The sequence below is a fragment of the Chiloscyllium punctatum genome, chromosome 33 (genome assembly GCF_047496795.1).
Source record: "Chiloscyllium punctatum isolate Juve2018m chromosome 33, sChiPun1.3, whole genome shotgun sequence".
NCBI lineage: Eukaryota > Metazoa > Chordata > Chondrichthyes > Orectolobiformes > Hemiscylliidae > Chiloscyllium > Chiloscyllium punctatum.
In genome coordinates, this window is record NC_092771.1 from 26,160,992 (window position 1) to 26,181,325 (window position 20,334).

The following is a 20,334-nucleotide window of genomic DNA, read 5'->3' on the forward strand; positions in this document are numbered from 1 at the left end:
GAACTACTGCAATCCAGTTAGAGACAGAGACAGACAACACTGAAACAGACCCTTTGGTCCAACCTAGTCAGGTAACCAAAACCAATCTAGTCCCACCTACCAGCACTTAGCCCATTCCTCTCCAAACCCTTCCTATTCATATACCCATTCCATATGTTGCAATTGTACCAGCCTCCACCACATCCTCTGGCAGCTCATTCCATACACGTACCACCCACTACGTGAAAAAGTTGCCACTGAGGTCTCATCTTCTCCCTCTCACCCTAAACCTATGCCCTCTCCCCAACCCAGGGAAAAAGACCTTGGGTATTTAGACTATCCATGCCCCTCACGATTTTAGGCCACGAAAGATCACACCTCAGTCTCCAACACTCCAAGGTAAATACCCTAGCCTGTTCAGCCTCTCCCTATAGCTCAAATCCTCAAACCCTGCCAACATCCTTGCAAATATGTTCTGAACCCTTTCAAGTTTCACAACATCTTTGATAGGATGACCAAAACTGCACACAATATTGCAACAGTCGCCTAATCAATGTCCTGTACAGCCGCAACATGACCTCCCAACCCCTGTACTCAATACTCTGACCAATGAAGGAAAGCATACCAAATGCCTTCTTCACTATCCTACCTACCTGCGACTCCACTTTCAAGGAGCTGTGAACCTGCACTCCAAGGTCTCTTTGTTCAGCAACACTCCCCAGGACCTGACCATTAAGTACATAAGCCCTGCTAGGATTTGCTTTCCCAAAACGCAACACCTCCTTTATCAAATTAAACTCCATCTGCCACTTCAGCCCATTGGCCCATCTGACCAACATCCATTGTAATGGGGTAACCTTCGCTGTCCACTGCACCTCCAATTTTGGTGTCATCTGCAACCTTACCAACTACCTCTTATGCTCGCGTAATGAACAGTAGTGGATCTAGCACCAATCCTTATGGCACTCTACTGGTCACAGGTCTCCAGTCTGAAAAACAACCCTCCATCACCCCCCCTCTGTCTTCTACCTTTGAGAAAGTTCTGCATCCAAATGGCTAGTTCTCCCTGTATTCCATTGAGATCTAATCTTGCTAACCAGTTTCCCATGGGCAATGTTTTCACAAAGGGTGGTACAGGCATGGAATGAGCTGCCAGAGGAAGTGGAGGAGGCTGGTACAATTGCAACATTTAAGAGGCATTTGGATGTGTATATGAAAGGAAGGGTTTGGAGGGATATGGGCCAGGTGCTGGAATGTGGGACTAGATTGGGTTGGGATATCTGGTCAGCATGGACAGGTTGGACCAAAGGGTCTGTTTCCATGCTGTACATCTAGGACTAGGTCCATATAGATCATGTCCACTGCTCTACCCTCACCAATCCTCTGTTACTTCAAAAACCCCTCAAGTTTGAGAGAAATGATATCCCACACAAAGTCATTTAATTATCTCTAAATCAGTCCTTGTTTTTCCAGTTACAGGTACATCCTTCCCCTCAGGATTCCCTCCAATAACTTGCCCACCACTGACATCAGACTCACTGGTCTATAGTTCCCTGGCTTGTCCTTACCACCTTTCTTAAACGTGGCACCACGTTAGCCAACCTCCAGTCTTCCAGCATCTCACCTGTGACTATCAACGAAACCTACCTCAATCACTTCCCAGGAGTTCTAGGGTACACTCACTAGCTCACAGCATAGTAATCCAGATATTACTTCTAGAGGATCTCCTTTTTAAACTTCTGCTGAACACACTACTCTCCTTTTTCCTTCCAATGTGTATAATAGCCTCCTGTTGGTCCTTCTTGTTTGATATAGGTACACAATACCATTTGATTAGAAATGCCAGTATTTTGATAGAATGATTCTGAAGGAGCAGTGCTAGTTTTCCAAGTCAGGATAGCAAGTGACTTGGAGGGGAGCCAACAGTCTCTAGACCTCATATTTGTTGTCCTTGCCCTTCTAGATAAAAGGCAGCAATTGTTAGTTTGGAAGATGCTGTGCAAGGATCCTTGATGAATTTCTCTAGTGTATTCTTAAATTCTGTGCATAGGAATACCCAGATCCCTCAGAATTCCAGAGTTCTGTAATCTCACCGTTTAGATAGGCTTTTATTCCTGTCAAAGTGAGAGTAGCACAGTGGTTAGCACTGCTGCCTCAGCACCAGAGACCCAGGTTCAATTCCTGCCTCAGGCAACTGTGTGGGGAGTTTGCACATTCTCCCAGTGTCTGTGGGGGTGCTCTGGTTTCCTCCCACAGGCCAAACATGTACAGGTTAGGTGAATTGGCCATGCTAAATTACCTGTACTGTTGGGTAAATGTAGGGGAATGGGTCTGGATGGGTTGGCTGGCCTGAGGGTTGGTGTGGACTTGTTGCGCCAAAGGACCTGTTTCTACACTTAGTAATCTAAATCTAATTTCCCCACATTATACTCCATTTGCCTATTTTTGCCCACTTCTAAACCATCTTCATGGACACCATCTTCAAACTTTCCTACTCCAGTTTTAGTAGTATAATTTCAATTTCATTTAAAAGGATTTACACAAGTTGGAAACTGTGGTCCTCACGCTGATTCCTGATCTTGCCCACCTGAGAAAACCACTTATGGCTAGTTAACAGAAAGCAGGCGGCCTTCTCCTGTCACTACAACAGCCATCTGCTCATCTTGTTCTCACACCCTGTCCAATATCCCAAATCCTTTAAAATCCCACTGTAATATCTCAGCCAGAAGATCAAAACCTGAAATGAACAGAATTGGCTATTCGGCCCATTGAGTCTACGTTGCTATTTGAGCAAGGCTGATTTGTTCCTCAACCCCATTCTAACCTACCAGTCTTTAATACACAGTGATCTGTCCTCCAACCTTCTGTAGCCATTATTCCACAAATTTACCACCCTAAAGAAATTCCACATCAATTTAAGGGTTAACCCTTCAGAGGCTATGCCCTCAGATCCTAGTCTCATGTTGGTGGAAATTAGTCCATGTCCACCCTATCCAGACTCTATTCTGTAGATTTTAATCAGATCCCCTTCACCCTACAGCTCAAGTTTGACTGAAGAGTCCACAGCACACAGACCCTGTGAAGGGCTTTTGTTGGTTCAGGATGCTGTACTTGATTGAATATGCCAACAAGATATCCTAAATTATGTCCACGTCATTCTTGCAGTCTCCTCTGGACCCCCTCCAAAGCCAGCACATTTAATATGGGGCTCAAAACTGCTCAACATTTCAAATACGGACTGCCCAGAGCTTTATACAGCCTCAGCAGTACATGCCTATTCTTATTCTATTCTGGATTAGTGGTGCTGGAAGAGCACAGCAGTTCAGGCAGCATCCAAATAGCTTCGAAATTGACGTTTCGGGCAAAAGCCCTTCATCAGGAATAATTCTTATTCTAGCTCATTCAAAAATACTAGCATTGCAGTTGCCTTCTACTACCAATTGAACCTGCATAATAGACATAGATGTCAGAGATAGGTTCTTTACTCAATAGTTAAGAGCATGGCATGCCCTGCCTGGAACAGTGGACTTGCCAAAAGTAAGTGCATTTAAATGGTTATTAGATTAGATTACTTACAGTGTGGAAACAGGCCCCCCCGGCCCAACAAGTCCGAAGCGCCATCTACATCTACATCTACATCTACATCTACATCTACATCTACATCTACATCTACATCTACATCTACATCTACATCTACATCTACATCTACATCTACATCTACATCTACATCTACATCTACATCTACATCTACCCTAACATTACGGGCAATTTAGCATGGCCAATTCACCTGGCCTGCACATCTTTGGACTGTGGGAGGAAACCGGAGCACCCGGAGGAAACCCACGCAGACACGGGGAGAACGTGCAAACTCCACACAGTTAGTCGCCTGAGGCGGGAATTGAACCCGGGTCTCAGGCGCTGTGAGGCAGCAGTGCTAACCACTGTGCCACCGTGCCGCCCACTAAATAAATACAGTCATATGGATAACAGAATAGCATAGTTTAGATGGCTTTTGGTTTCACAGTTCAGCACAAGAGGGCCAAAAAGGTCTGTACTACACTAATGTGCTATGTTCTATGAACCTTTGAAAATTTTGAAACAGGACTCCCATGTCCCTTTGCACTTCAGACATCTGAAGCCTTTACCCATTTTGGAAATACAGGGCGACCCTTGTATCCATGAAAAAAATCCCTTTCTGGTGGGTTCAGTTACCTGTGGTTTACTGCAGACCGAACACGTTAAAGGGAACCTTCCAGGACCAGGGACCAGGAGGCTGCCAGGAAGGTGTATTTTCCAATGAAACGAATGTTTCGCTCCTCTCCACTGCCTCACATTTCCGCGGTAGGGGCCGGAATATAACCCTGCAGGTACGGTGGTAGCTACTGCAGTTACACCTCTTAAAACACATTACCTCACTTCCTCCGTAAGTCTTTCTGCAGCCTCCCTACCTCAACACTACCTCTCTCTCCACCGATCTGTAAACTTAATGCCTTCTGTTCTTTTGTCCAGAAGGTTTGTGCATATTACAAGTTGCGGTCATCACCACACTGATCCCTGCAGACTCTACTAGTTACCAGCTGCCCACCTGAAAAAAAAAAGTCCCCTTTGCCCCTAGTCTACCGTCAGCCAGCCAATCCTCTATCAATGCCATACTTTGCTCCTAATATCATGGGCTCATCTTTCTCAGCCTCCTGCAGCACCTTGTCAAAGACCTTTTGAAAGCCCAGACTACAATAACTTTCTCCAATTTGCTTGTTAGATCAAAAACAACTCTACCGATTTGTCAAGCATGACCTCCCCTTGACAAAGTTGTGCTGATTCAGCCCTATTTCACCATGCACATCCAAGTAGTCTTCTGCTAGCTTATCCTTAATAATGGACTCAAAGCCTGACCTCCATTGTTCAGGTTAACTGGCTTATTAATTTCTCATCTTCTGTCTCTCTTAAAACAGTGTTACATTAGCTATTGTCAGTCCTCCGACACAAAGATCACCAATGCCTCTACAAGTCTCCTCACCACTTCCTCACAACTGTGTTTAGTCCATCCAGTCTGATTATTTATCCCTGATATTTCAGCTTCCCCAGCACCTTCAGGTGATGACCACTACACTTTTGTCTCCTGACTCAGGAAGTTCTGGTAGGCTACTGGTGCAGTGTGTTCCACAAGACCACTGATACAGTATCTATTCAGTTCTTTTATTTGCTTCCCATTACTACTTTACCAACCTCAAATGAACTGCTGGTCAATGTCCAGTCTTGCATCACTTTTACACAAACTCTTGCAGTCTTTATATTAGCTAGCTTACCCTTTCATCGAATTCTTACTTATTGCTTTTAAAAGATATGCTCCGCTGGTTTTTAAGAGACTTCCCAATCCTCACCATGCTCTTTGCTTTAATGCTGTCCTTAACTTCAGCTGTTGTCTCATCCTCTTTGTAGGTTTGTTCTTCCTAGAAATGAACTTCTGCTGGGTAATTCATAAAAAAACTCATGCCATTACTTCCTAATGGTTTCTTTTGCGGTTTCCCTTTTAAAATAACTGACCAGCTTCTCAAGTACAAAGATCAAGGAAATTTACAGCCTAGGAACAGGCCCTTCAGCCCTCCAAACTCATGCCAATACAAATCCACTGTCTAAACCTATCGCCAAATTCCTGAGGATCTGGATCCCTCTGCTTACCACCTACTCCTGCATCTATTCACACTAAAATGAATCTACTGTGCCTGATTCTACTATCTCTGCTGACAATGTGTTCCAGACACCAATCACCCTGTGTGAAGTACTTGCCATATGTATCCCCCTTGAACTTTTCTCCTCTCACTTTGATGCATGACCTCTTTACTGAATTCCTCAACCTGGGAAAAAGCTTCTCTATCCACCCTCTATACCCTTCACGATTCTGTAGACCGAAAATCAGGTCTCCCACCCAATCTCCTTTTTACTAAGGAAAACAACCCTAACCTACTCAACCTCTTCAAAGCTAGCAACATCCTTGTAAACCTTCTCAGCATCCACATCCTTTTGGTAATGTGGCAACCAGAACTGTACACAATATTCTAAATGAAGCCAACCTAAAGTCTGGTAAAATTTTAATGTGACCTTCCAGCTCTTCTATGCAACAGCCCGTCCGATGAAGGCAACCATACCATATGCCTTCTTGACCATTCTATCCACTTGCAGGGTAAAACAGACCGGAACCCTCTGATTTCTCTGCTCAACTTTTCCCAAAAGTTGAATTCACTCTAGAATGAGACCTTCCAAACTGCATCACCTCACATTTGCCTGGATTGAACTCCATCTGCCACTCCTTTGCCCAACTCTCCAGACTATATTCTCTGGTATTCTTTGACAGTCCCTACACCCAGTTCTTTGGTGTAGCAGAAAGCAATCTTCATGTCATCTGCAAACTTACTGATCAGACCAATGCCCTCTTCCACATCATTTGTGTATCACAAACAGTGGCCCCAGCACTGATCCCTGTGGAACACCACTGATCACGGTTCTCCTTTGAGAAACTCCATTCAACTACTACCTCCTGTTGCTCCACTAGTTCTTTATCCACCTAGTTGGAACACCCTGCACACCATAGGACTTCACTTTCTCCATTAGTAAGACGTTGGATAAGGTTCCCCATGGTAAACTAAAGTCCATGTACATGATACCTACAGCCCTTCCTTCACCTATCAATCTGGTCACTTTCTCAAAAGGAGTCTATTAAAAGGCACAATCTTCCCTGGCCAAAACTATGTTGCCTATCACTGATAAGCCTATTTTCAAAGTGTAAATAGATTTTATCCCTCAGTACCTTCTCCAGCAACTTTCCCACCACTAATGTCAGGCTTACTGGTCTGTAGTTACCTGCAATATCTCTGCTATCCTTGTCAAGTCCTCCAGCACTTCACCTATGTTTAAGGATGCTACAAAGATCTGTCACATTCTCCCTCATGTCAGTCACTTTCAATCGTAATATCTCCATCTGATTCAATCTACTGCCTAAAACTGCAGGGTGAATTCCATCATATTACGGCCACTACTCCCTTGGTTGTTCCTACATCCTAAATTCTAGAAAGAAATCTGCCTCATTACTCAAAATCCATACCTGCCTGTTACCGAGAAGGCTTCATCACAACCTGCTCAAAATCCACAAATTCCTTTTCTTGGGATCCACTACAAATCTTAATCTCTTTGTCTACTGGCATACTAAAGTTCCATGGTCATTCTGAGCATTTAATTTATTTTCTTTCCCATATCCTGATTTGTGCTAGAGGATTGTATGTAATTCACATGGGGGGGGGGGGGGGGGGCCTGCCTTGCAGCTCAACTCTACCCACACCATTCTATGCCTTCTAACCCCATCACTTACTGCTAGGATTCTAAACTTTTTCCTCCTAAAAAGATGAGACCCCACCCCTCTGCTTATCCTTGCAGTAAGTCAAGCATTCTTTGATATGTAGTTATAGCCCTGATCCCCTTGCATCAGATATACTTGGATCATACCCAGTTTCAAAACAAAAAAAGTGCGCTAAACTCATTTACTATTTGTACACTGACTCCAGTGCAACACCTGCAAATCTATGCTATCTGCCCCTTCAGTTGATTTTGTCATCCTTTAAGTTAGATTCCTGAACCTTTCCATTGTGTCCTATTCTCACACATTAAAATGTAGCTATTAGAGATTGTAAATGGGATTACAGAGGAACCACTGATCCAAATTTCAGATTATCTAGGCAAGATTGCAAGTTTCCATTGCTTGGCTAACAAGGTTAGCTGGCTTTTGATTAGCTGAACGAAATACTGCCTGCCCATATCCTTTGGATAACAGAAGTTCCTCAAAAACATTCAGTTCAATTGTTTCGTCGGAAGACTTTGCATGGAGTCTTTAGTCAGAGTCAGCTGTACAGCACAGATACAGATCCTTTGGTCTAACTCATCCACTCAAACCAGTGCCACTAGATTAATTTAGATTATTTACCAGCATTTGGCCCATATCCCTCAATCCTTCTTAATGAACCCATCCTGATGCCTTTTCGTTACAGTAATTGTACCAGGCTCCATTTCCTCTGGCAGCTCATGCCATACACAGACCACCCTCTGCGTGAAAAAGTTGCCCCATTCACCTTAAAACCTAAGCCCCTAGTTTTATACTCTTCTACCCTGGTGAAAAGATCCACACCCATGATTTTATACACCTCTAAAGGTCACCCCTCTGTCATTCCAGGGAAAATAGCTCCAGACTATCCAACCTCTCTAACTCAAATCCTGGCAACATCCTTCTAAGTCTTTCCTGAACCCTTTCAAATTTCACGACATCCTTCCTATTTTGATTTTCTTTCCTTCGTAATTTCTAGTGGATTCACTCATTTCCTGTCAGTATACTCCCCTTCACACTTTTTTACTTGAATGACCTCTGCCAAATTTATCCCTCGTCATCAGCATTTGGTTTGAAAGTCTGAGCTTCTCGTTACAGGGCTTGCAAGAATATTGGTCCCAGCACATTTAACATGGAAAAAAAAGCGGTCTAAAAAAGTATGATCCAGTAGTATGCACTAGCTACCTGAAGGAGCAGCACTCAAAGCTTGTACTTCAAACAAAAAAAATGTTGGCCAATGATCTGGTGATGAGCTTAAACTTGGGCCACCCCAGTCCAATATCTCTAGATTTGGAATCAGTTTCCCCATGAACCAGCACTCACTCCCCATCCTCACTCAAACGATGCATTGCATTCACCCAAGAGAAACTTAGTTTCAAAAGTTATTGGGTAACTAGAGATGGAGGCTCCTACCAGCCTTGCTAATTCATAGACACTTACCATATCAGATGACCCCCCCCCCCCCCCCCACGAGATGCCTCTGGGTCCAAAGTCCAGGTATCTTAACCTTTGTGTTTCTGTATCTGTAGTTCATCTCCCAGCTCAAACTGAGTCAAAGCAGTTCAAGTTTTAAACAATTACTGCAGGCAGTTTTCCAAAGGTCAAACTGGTATCCAGGAGCATGACATCATGTGTCCTGCTATCCTTAAAATGTGCTCTAAGCTTTCATTCATACAGGTACAAAAAAAAATTGAATTTATTAACCTAACTACTGCATTTGGGTCTTTCTTGGTTGCTTTGTGGATATTCACCAAACTAACTTCTCCTATAGAAGAAATAACTTAGAGGGTGAAGTTAGAACAAAGAAAGCAACTTTCTCTTCCTCCCTTAAATGAACTCTCCCCACCTGACAAAATATTAGCCAGCTTGGTGTAACTTGTATTGAAAATAGGTCTAGCTACCTAGCAAGAGAAATCTGGTTCAACTACTTGTAAATACCCTGCTTTAGATAATGGACCCGAATTCAAACTATAGATTTCAGTTAAATTCCACTGTAGACTAAACTTTTTCATAAAGTAAATTCTCATCCACCAACTGGCAGCAGTAAATGAATAGTAAATTTTGGGACTTAAGGATATCACTTTAACCACCGCTCCCCCCAGAAGTTTTAACATGTTGCAATGCAATTTGGTTCAACAGGTAGCATTGGAAAAGCATGCAAGTAACGAAAGTCTTACTATATCTAGCTTGGTTAGTCGAGAACAAAAACAAAACAATGCCACAGTGGACCAGAAGACCTTGCTGCACTAATTAAATTCTATATGGTTGATCAATCTAATTCTGCATCATAGGTAAAGACTAACGTTAGCCAATTTTCTCAAGTTATCTTTCTAGACTGGGGATAATGGTGGGGCAAAGAATTCTGTAAGGGTGCATACATGTGGAAAAGGAGGGGAACAGGAGAAAGAATACCTCCAAATAGGGCCAAACTACTCACCCACAATTCATCAAAATCCTGTAATTCTTTACTTGTTACAAACAGTTTGAAATCCATGTCAACATTTTATTTCCTTTTGAATTGTTTGTTGCAAGTTAACTACTTACAGCATTCCTCAAAACAACTTTACTTCCAAATATTCTATGCTTCCTTCCTCAGTGTGCTAAATTTAACATTTCCCACTATTTTGTTACCATCATGCTCACTCAACTGGTCTGTGGAGCAATTAAGCAAAGGAACAGAACATAATCCAAAAGTTGCTGGCAGTTCAAAGCTAGGGAGAGATACTATTGCAAGAATGCAAGTTTTAACCTGTGCCAATCTTTACATTAAAAGAGTATATACTAGATACTGGAATCTGAAGAAATAGCTTACCATTAGCTCTGAAAGGGGATCAGAGCCAGAGCTGATGCCACTTGTATCAGAGTCAGATGGGCTGCTTGATCGAGAATCCAACATTGAACGGCTTTCCATGCGCTTCGGCAAGGATGATGCAATTTGGTCAGCGTAATTTGATCCTATGGGATCCAGTGATGGAAACCCAACTGCTGTTCTAGTCAGCTGAGCACTCAAGGGGTTAGCGAGCAAGCCTAAAACTGCAAGTAGGGGGTAGTCATTATAGATGCAAATTATTTTCACCTGAAGTTAAAGCAAAAACCTCAACCTTACCAAAAAATGTTTGCAATCAGCTTTCTTTCCCAAGTATATCTTTCTAACTTTCCCTTTCCAAGCCAGTAATAACTTTCACCATTTCAAATACCACATTTGGGCTCCTCCTCACCCCATAACTCCTACAGCAGTTCAGTCTAAGCTTCCAGCTGGCCTCCAAAGTCCACTACTGCTTTGGCAAGTGTCTTGTTTGAGCAAAAAAAAAACCAAAAAACAATCACAATCACGCAAGAACCAGGAGTAGAAGACCGCTTGGCCTTTTGAGTCTGCTCTAGCATTCAAGATCATGGCCTCAGCTCTCCCCATAGCACAATCCCCTTTACTATTAACAAAAGGGACCTTTGCTTCAAAAACATTCAGACCAAGTCGCAACTATTTTGCTGGGCAGGATATTCCACAGAGTCACAACTGTGTGAAGTTATTCCTCAATTTAATCCTAAACCTGCTCTCCCTAATTTGAAGCTATGCCCTCTTGTCCTAGTTTCACCTACCAGTGGAAGCAACCATTCTATTTCTATCTTACATATAGAGTTAAGGGAATAGATGTTTCCACAAGAATCCTCCTCATCCTAAATTCTAATGAATATAATTCCAGTCCCAATCTCATCTCAAGGCAACCCTCTAAACTCTGACAATCAACCTTGGGAATCTCCTCTGCACCCCATCTACGGACAGTACATCCTTTCTCAAGAAAGGAGACCAATACCGCATACAGTACTCCAGGTATGGCCTCAATATATTGCAGCTGTAATAGGTGCCAATGTCCTGCTTTTAAACTCAATCCTTCTAGCAAATGAAGGACAAAACTCAAATTGCTTTCTTTATTACTTGGAGCACCTAAACACATACTTCAGGTGATTCCTGAATAAAGACATGCAGGTGCCTCTGCACAGCAGCATGCTGCAATTTTCTACTGCAGATTAGTCCAAAATTACTAGTATTCCTACCAAACTAATGACTTCACATGTAATATTGACAGTTTGAGGGGCAGTGGGTAAAGGTCTGCCAGATTGAGTACAGAGTCCTCTGCACACTGCTCTACCAACCATTTTAGTCATCCACAAACTTGACACTAAACATGGTGCCCAACTCCAAATCACCTATGTAAACTTTAAAAAAAATTGCAATCCCACTGATCCCAGAGGCACACCATTAGTCACCAATCACCAAACAAAATAGCATTCATTTATCCCCACTCTGCTTCCTGTTAACCAATCCTCTATTCATGCTAATACATTGCCTGTATTACCATGCACCTTAATCTTTGACAGCAGCCTTTTACACAGCACCTCGTCAAATGCAGGTACACATTCATTGGGTGCCTGTTGTCAGCTGCATTCAATGTCTTCACAATTCCAGTAAATTAGTTAAACATAACCCACCTTTTATGAACCCATCTGCCCAGTGAGAATTTCCGTCTAGCTGTCATCTTGCTATTTCTTCCTTAAAATGATAGATTCAAGCAATTTCCCCATGACAAGTTAAGCTAACCAGTTTATAATTCCCCATCTTTTGTCTACTGCCTTTTTAAAAAATGGCGTCATATTTGCTGTTTTCCAATCTGCTGGGACTGCCAGAGTCCAGTAAACTTTGTAAAGTTACCATAGGTGCACTGGTTATTTCTCCTGCCACCTGTTAGTATCCTGAAAAGTATTCCATCAGGCCTACCTTTAGCTCTACTAGCTTGCCCAACACAGGGGCCAAGTCCTCCCCCACCCCCCCAACCTTGTCAATGACTGGCATGTTACTAGCATCCTCCATTGGAGACGGACAAAATACTGTGAAATAGCAGAAGTACTGAACAGATGTGCAGGTTAGGTGAATTGGTCATGCTAGTGTGTGTACACGTGCATGCAATGGGTCTGGGTGGGTTACTCTGGAGGGTCAGCGTGGACTAGTTGAGCCAAAGGGCCTATTCCCACACTGTAGAGAATCTAATCTTTCCTCTTATCCTATTAAAATCCCCCTTCTTATCCTAAAAGATGGAATGTTAATCTTAGCCTTTTTTATATATTTGACAAAAAAACTTTTGCTGTCGTCTTTATAATCTGAGCTAGGTTACTCTCAATCTTACTTCTTTATGGCTGTTGACCTTTTTATAAAAAAAGGTTTTCCAAACCTTCTCATTTCTCCACCAGTCTTTGCCATTTTCTAAGCTTCATCTTTCAACTTGATTGCCTTCCTTATTTCCTTAGACATTCATGGCTGATTACCCCTTTCCCTATAGTCCTTTTTCACTGGCATACAAGCAGTTTTTCAAACTGCTCAACAGAAGTGCAAGTTCTCCTATGTTAGTCAACTAGGTCTCCATAAAGTCTTTGTTTCTCGTCTACTTTAGCCAATTCCCTCATCTTATTATAGTATTTAAAGCACAGGACTCTGGTATTACATTTTAAGTTTGCACTTTCCATCTGCATTCTAAATTCAACCTCCTTCCAAGAGGATCCCTAACTAGGAGGTCATTAATTATTCCTGTCTCATTACACAGGATCAGATCTAGTATAGCTTGCTTCTTGTAATGGAACTGACACTGTTCAAGAAAACTGATCATTCAAGACTGCCCTGGTTTGACCAATTGACATGTAGATTAACATCCACATAATTGCTGTATCACTTTTACAGCATTAGTTCTTTATTGTCCAGCCCAATGTTATTAATGCCCTATGAACTATGCAAGTGAATGACAGTTTAATTTCCACCCAATGTATCAACCTTATTCTCCATAGAACCTGCATCTATCACCCTGACGTCATCCTTAAATATCAGCTACACCATCTCCCTTGCCTTACTACAAGTCCTCCTGAAAAGTCCGATAGCTGGAACTTGAAAGTCCAAGGGTGTGACCAACCTGCAAACGTGTCCATAATGGCTACTAAATCACTTCAATGATTTGTGCTGTTAACTCTGGTTTTAAATGCTACCAGCATTTGGATAAAGTGTTTTCATACTCCCTTTACCCCCCTCCACGCTAAACATCTACATTAATCTCAATTTTTCCCCCCCTCAACCTTGTTAGTCAACTGTATCACCATAAAGTCTTTGTTTCTAGTTTACTCTAGCCAACTTCTCATCTTATTGTAGTGTTTAAGCACAGGACTATTTAGATTTTATATCTTTGCACTTTCCATCTGTATTCTAAATTCAGCCATATTGTGATCGCTCCTTCCAAGAGGATCCCTAACTATGAGATCATTAATTATTAGTCTTTGAAATTAAACCCTACTGCACATTAACTTATTGCTTTCTTTCCTATAAAAGAAACTTCCTGTCATTTTCCACTTCCACCCCCAATTTATAGTTTAGAGCCCTAGTGACCATCTGATTTATCTTTTACTAGAAAAATGGTTCCAGATTAAAGTTAAAAATCACAACACCAGGTTATAGTCCAACAAGTGTATTTAGAAGCACTAGCCTCCAACCATCTGAAGGAACAGCACTCCAAAAGGCCAGTGCTTCCAAACAAACCTTTTGAACTATAACCCGATGGGGTGATTTTTAAAAACTTGGAACTCCCCAGTCCAAATAAACATCAGCATCTCCAAATCCAACTACCATCACTCCAGATCAGTTCAGGTGGAGACCATCCCAGCAGAACAGATCCTTCCGGTTTTAAAACGGATGCCAATGCCTTCTTGCCTACACCACTCCTTTAGCCATATGTTTACTTAATTTTCCAAATCCTACATCAATTTTCACATGACTCAGTAATCACGAGATTATAACCCTTGGAGGACCTGTTCATTCACTTTGTTCCTGGTGCTCAGTAATCTCCAAAACAGATCCTCCTCCCTAGCCTGGTCTGGGTTGTTTGGTCAACATTGACCACCACTGACTTCACCCTCTTACTCCAATATCCTTTCAAACTAGGTAACCCTAGCACCAGGCAGGCAACAGTGAACTCTTGATCCTGCTCAAAGATGCTATCAATTCCACCTAATTGTACAGTCCCCTATATCCACCACTTGTCTTCACTCCCCCTGTTGAATAGCCTCCTTTACCATGGTGCAGGGGTCAGCTGGCTCATCTTCCCTACAGTCCTTATCTTCAGGGAGCAAGTACCTCATACCTGTTGGACAAGGTCATGAGGGAGGTTCCTCCATTCCAGAATTCAGCATCCCTCTACACCTGCCTCACTTAGCAATCAGGGACAGCAGGATGTAATTGCAACTGAATTTGAAGTACTAGTTACCAGGCATGATGGCCTCCTGAAACACCACAGAGCTACTTCATCCCTGCTGGATGGGCTACAGCATCTGAAGCTCAGACTCCAGCTCATGACTGAAGTTCTTCAAGCAACCAACGCTTTGCAGTGACCACATCCATATGAATTGCAATGGAAAATGCAAACTCCCACATCACAGCTACAGCACATCACCTAACCAGCTATTAATTTTATTAATGAGTTAGTAAGTCTTTGCTGTGTTCTCTCAAGTTTAGTGCAGATTTCCTACCAGCCCATCAAGTCACAGCTTCCCTGCAACATCACTCCAGACTTTTCTCACAGCTACAATGTGCACTGAGCTCAGTTAGTTTATTTGGCCTCAATTTCCAATTGCATTCATAGTAATAGAACATAGAAAATTACAGCACACGATGTTGTGCCGAGGTTTAATCCTAATGTAAAACAGTAACTTAACCTACACACCTTCAACTCGCTGCTATCCATGTCCAGCAGTCACTTAAATCTCCCCAATGACTGCTAATAGTTTGTCTTCATTCTAACTAGCCATACTCATTTACCTCAGCATGACTAACCACTATCATTGTTCTCCCAAAAAAGGTCAACCACAACTCAACTCCAAAACTTGTTCAAACAGCCTATTACAGCAATACTGGTTATGGGGAAACCCATGGATACCATATTTGGATTTTTGAACAGCATAAAAAGATGGACCAGCATTGGCCAAGTGATGTTGTTATCAGACGATTAATCCAAAAATTTCAGAAGTGCTCTGTGGACCCAGGTTCAAATTCCAACATGACAGATGGTGAAATTGAAATTGAAGAAAATATCCTAAAGAACCTATGATAGCAATGAAACCATTCAGATGTCAAAAAACCCCATCCAATTTGCTGATGTCCTTCAGGGAAGGACATCTGCCATTCTCACTTGGTCTGGCCTAGGTGTGACTCAACTGCCCCATGAAATGGCTTAGCAAGCCACGATCAACTGCTACAAAAAAAAAAATCTTACAGTTAAGACACTGGACAGCCAGCCTGGCACTAACATTGATGCTGGAAATGCCAACAGCAAACAAACATCCCTGCAAAGTCATCTTTAATAACAGCTGGGGGCTAGGCCAACACAGACAGACAAGTGTGTTGCAAATATGGGATCCAGACCCCATCATGTCTCATGGTTTCAGGTTAAACATGAGCAAGGAAACCTCCTGCTGATTACTATGTAACATTCACCCTCAGCTAATAAACAATGCTCTGTCATCCAACACGGAGGGTGCAAAATCTACTTGCTGAGAGATTCCAGCTGGTCTGGTCCTAAAGGATATTGTTGCGAGACTGTAGTTAGAGGGATGCAGCAAACCGGATAAAAGTCTACTTGATCTTTGTTACTAATGTGCAACTGCAGATAGCTATAGTAGATTCTAATTAAAAAGTTTTGTACTCCAGCAACCTCGTGTGAGCAAGTTGTGCAATAACTGCACCATTTAAACTAATGGGGTCAGAATCACATTTAGTCAAAACTGATAAGGAAGTTCACATCCTATGAAGAATGTTAACTATTATTTGAACATATTAAAGCAAATTTGCACGGAACCATCTGCATAAATGGACAGATGCAAGAGTGACCAGTAGTTGGAGGCAAAGGTGTGCCATCATATTAAGGCAGCAGAATAGGTGAACTGACTTTTTTGTTTTCATTTTGGTCTGAAGAGTAGCAGGTGGGAGGGGGCCTCCAGCAGCAGCAATATCAGGAGGGGCCAGATGTGGCTCCACCTGACAAGTAATGGGACACCATGGAGCATGAGCGCACACCAGGAACACCTCCAGGCATATCTACAAGTGAGCTGTCAACCTGGTGACATGACTAAACAGGACAACTTGCTTGTCAAACAGCATAAGCAGATACAGAGCCAGGTGATCCCACAGCCAACAAATCAGATCTAGGCTCTGCAGTTCTGCCACAGGCATGAATGGTGGCAGACAACGACTTACCTCATCTAGAGGCATTACAAATATCTCCACAAATACATCAGTGCAAAAGGCAAGGCTGAAGCATTTACAAGAACATTCAGTAACAAGTGCCAACTAGATGATCCATCACAGCTTCCTCCAGTGATTGCCAGCTTCATAGTTAATCTGTGAATTCGATTCACTCCATGCAATGGTGGAGGCCCTCAACATGCAAAAGGCTATGGCTCTGACAAGCTAAACAAACCTATTACCAACAGATTAGATCTGAAGACTTGTGCTCCAGAACTTACCAGATGCCTAGCCAAGCTGATTCAGGTACATGATTACAACAGCAGCACCAACCCATGTGGAATATTGCCCAGGTATGTCTTGTATATATAGCAGGACAAATTCAATCTAGCCAATTATAGCCCTAGTTTGCATCAAGTCATTAATGAAGTGATAGGTTTCAGTGCCATCAAGCAGCAGCTCGTCAGCAGTACTGCTTGGTGGCACCCAGCTTGAAATCAGCCAGGGCCACTCAGCTCCTTACTTCATTATGGTAAAAACAATGACTGCAGATGCTGGAAACCAGATTCTGGATTAGTGGTGCTGGAAAAGCACAGCAGTTCAAGCAGCATTTAAGTAGCATCGAAAATCGACGTTTCGGGCAAAAGCCCTTCATCAGGAATAAAGGCAATGAGCCTGAAGCGTGGAGAGATAAGCTAGAGGAGTATGGGGTGGGGAGAAAGTAGCATGGGTGAGTGGGGGAGGGGATGAAAGTGATAGGTCAAGGAGAGGGTGGAGTGGATAGGTGGAAAAGAAGATAGGTAGGTAGGACAAGTCAAGGGGACAGTTACTGAACTGGAAGTTTAGAACTAGGGTGAGGTGGGGGAAGGGGAATGAGGAAACTGTTGAAGTCCACACAGATGCCCTGGGGATGAAAAGTGTTCAGAGGTGGAAGATGAGGCGTTCTTCCTCCAGGCGTCTGGTGGTGAGGGAGAGGCGGTGAAGGAGGCCCTGGACCTCCATGTCCTCGGCAGAGTGGGAAGGGGAGTTGAAATGTTGGGCCGTGGGGCGGTGTGGTTGATTGGTGCGGGTGTCCCGGAGATGTTCCCTAAAGTGCTCTGCTAGGAGGCGCCCAGTCTCCCCAATGTAGAAGAGACTGCATCGGGAGCAACGGATACAATAAAAGGATATTAGTGGATGGGCAAGTAAAACTTTGATGGATGTGGAAGGCTCCTTTAGGGCCTTGGATAGAGGTGAGGGAGGAGATGTGGGTGCAGGTTTTACAGTTCCTGCGGTGGCAGGGGAAAGTGCCAGGATTGGAGGGTGGGTTGTTGGGGGGGGCGTGGACCTGACCAGGTAGTCGGAGGGAACGGTCTTTGTGGAAGGCGGAAAGGGGTGGGGAGGGCAATATATCCCTGGTAGTGGGGTCTGTTTGGAGGTGGCGGAAATGTCGGCGGATGATTTGGTTTATGCGAACGTTGGTAGGGTGGAAGGTGAGTACCAGGGGCATTCTGTCCTTTTTATGGATGGAGGGGTGGGGTCTGAGGGCAGAGGTGCGGGATGTAGACGAGATGCGTTGGAGGGCATCTTTAACCACGGGAAGGAAAATTGCGGTCTCTAAAGGAGGAAGCCATCTGGTGTGTTCTGTGGTGGAACTGCTCCTCCTGGGAGCAGATCCGGCAGAGGTGGAGGAATTGGGAATACGGGATGGCATTTTTTGCAAGAGGTAGGGTGGGAAGAGGTGTAATCCAGGTAGCTGTGGGAGTCGGTGGGTTTGTTAAAAAAAAAAAATCAGTGTCAAGTCGGTCGTCATTAATGGAGATGGAGAGGTCCAGGAAGGGGACGGATGTGTCAAAGATGGTCCAGGTAAATTTAAGGTCAGGGTGGAATGTGTTGGTGAAGTTGATGAATTGCTCAACCTCCTCGCAGGAGCACAAGGTGGTGCCAATACAGTCATCAATGTAGCGGAGGAAGAGGTGGGGCGTGGTGCCGGTGTAATTGCGGAAGATCAACTGCTCTATGTAGCCAACAAAGAGACAGGCATAGCTGGGGCCCATACGTGTGCCCATGGCTACCCCTTTGGTCTGGAGGAAGTGCGAGGATTCAAAGGAGAAATTGTTAAGGGTGAGGACCAGTTCGGCCAAACGAATGAGTGTGTCAGTGGAAGGGTACTGTTGGGGATGTCTGGAGAGGAAAAAACGGAGGGCTTGGAGGCCCTGGTCATGGCGGATGGAGGTGTAGAGGGATTGGATATCCATGGTGAAGATGAGGCGTTGGGGGCCGGGGAAATGGAAACCTTGGAGGATGTGGAGGGTGTGGGTGGTGTTTCGAACGTATGTGGGGAATTCCTGGACTAGGGGGGAATAGGACTGTGTAGGTAGGTAGAGATGAGTTCAGTGGGGCAGAAGCATGCTGAGACAATGGGTCAGCCAGGGTGGTCAGGCTTGTGGATCTTGGGAAGGAGGTAGAACCAGGTAGTGCGGGGTTCCTGGACTGAGGATGGAAGCTGTGGGTGGGAGATCTCCTGAGGTTCTGTATGGTCTGGGAGATGGTTTGGTGATTGGGGGGTGGAGGGGGTGGGGTGGGGTCATGGTCGAGGGGGCAGTAGGAAGAGGTGTCCTTGAGTTGACGTTTGGCTTCAGCGGTGTAGAGGTCAGTGTGCCAGACTACCACTGCGTCCCCTTTATCCGCTGGCTTGATGGTGAGGTTGGGATCGGAGCAGAGGGATTGGAGGGCTGTGCGTTGAGGGCGAGAGGTTGGAGTGGGGGAGGGAGGTAGACAGGTTGAGGCGGTTAAGGTCCTCGCGGCAGTTGGAAATGAAGAGGTCAAGGGCAGGTAATAGGCCAGCGCGGGGTGTCCAGGTGGATGCAGTGTGTTGGTGGGCGAAGGGGTCCTCTGAAGGTGGTCTGGAGTCCTATCTGTCGACACCTCCATCCACCATGACCAGGGCCTCCAAGCCCTCTGGGTTTTTTTTCCCACTCTCCAGACGTCCCCAACAGTACCCTTCCACCGACACACTCTCTCTCTCTCTCTCTCATTTGTTTGGCCAAACTGGTCCTCACCCTTAACAATTTCTCCTTTGAATCCTCCCACTTCCTCCAGACCAAAGGGGTAGCCATGGGCACACGTATGGGCCCCAGCTATGCCTGTCTCCTTGTTGGCTACATAGAGCAGTTGATCTTCCGCAATTACACCGGCACCACACCCCACCTCTTCCTCCGTTACATTGATGACTGCATTGGCGCCACCTTATGCTCCTGCGAGGAGGTTGAGCAATTCATCAACTTCACCAACACATTCCACCCTGACCTTAAATTTACCTGGACCATCTGACACCTCCGTCCCCTTCCTGGACCTCTCCATTAATGACGACCGACTTGACACTGATATTTTTTTACAAACGCACCGACTCCCACAGCTACCTGGATTACACCTCTTCCCACCCTTCCTCTTGCAAAAATGCCATCCCGTATTCCCAATTCCTCCACCTCCGCCGGATCTGCTCCCAGGAGGACCAGTTCCACCACAGAACACACCAGATGGCCTCCTTCTTTAGAGACCGCAATTTCCCTTCCCACGTGGTTAAAGATGTCCTCTAACACGTCTCGTCTACATCCTGCACCTGTGCCCTCAGACCCCACCCCTCCAACCGTAACAAGGACAGAACACCCCTGGTGTTCCCCTTCCACCCTACCAATGTTCTCATAAACCAAATCATCCGCTGACATTTCCGCCATCT

The 20,334-nt window shown here is 44.3% G+C and overlaps 1 protein-coding gene across 6 annotated transcripts in view; it reads right to left on the reverse strand.

Annotated features, from left to right (window-relative positions):
• cpeb1a (cytoplasmic polyadenylation element binding protein 1a) overlaps positions 1-20,334 on the reverse strand; it is a 127,946-nt gene that overhangs the window by 13,559 nt on the left and 94,053 nt on the right. For all 6 annotated transcript variants that reach the window (XM_072553194.1, XM_072553198.1, XM_072553197.1 and 3 more), the window contains exon 4: positions 10,161-10,381. In XM_072553194.1, the coding sequence (XP_072409295.1) occupies positions 10,161-10,381 (221 nt within the window). The remainder of the gene's footprint in view (positions 1-10,160; positions 10,382-20,334) is intronic.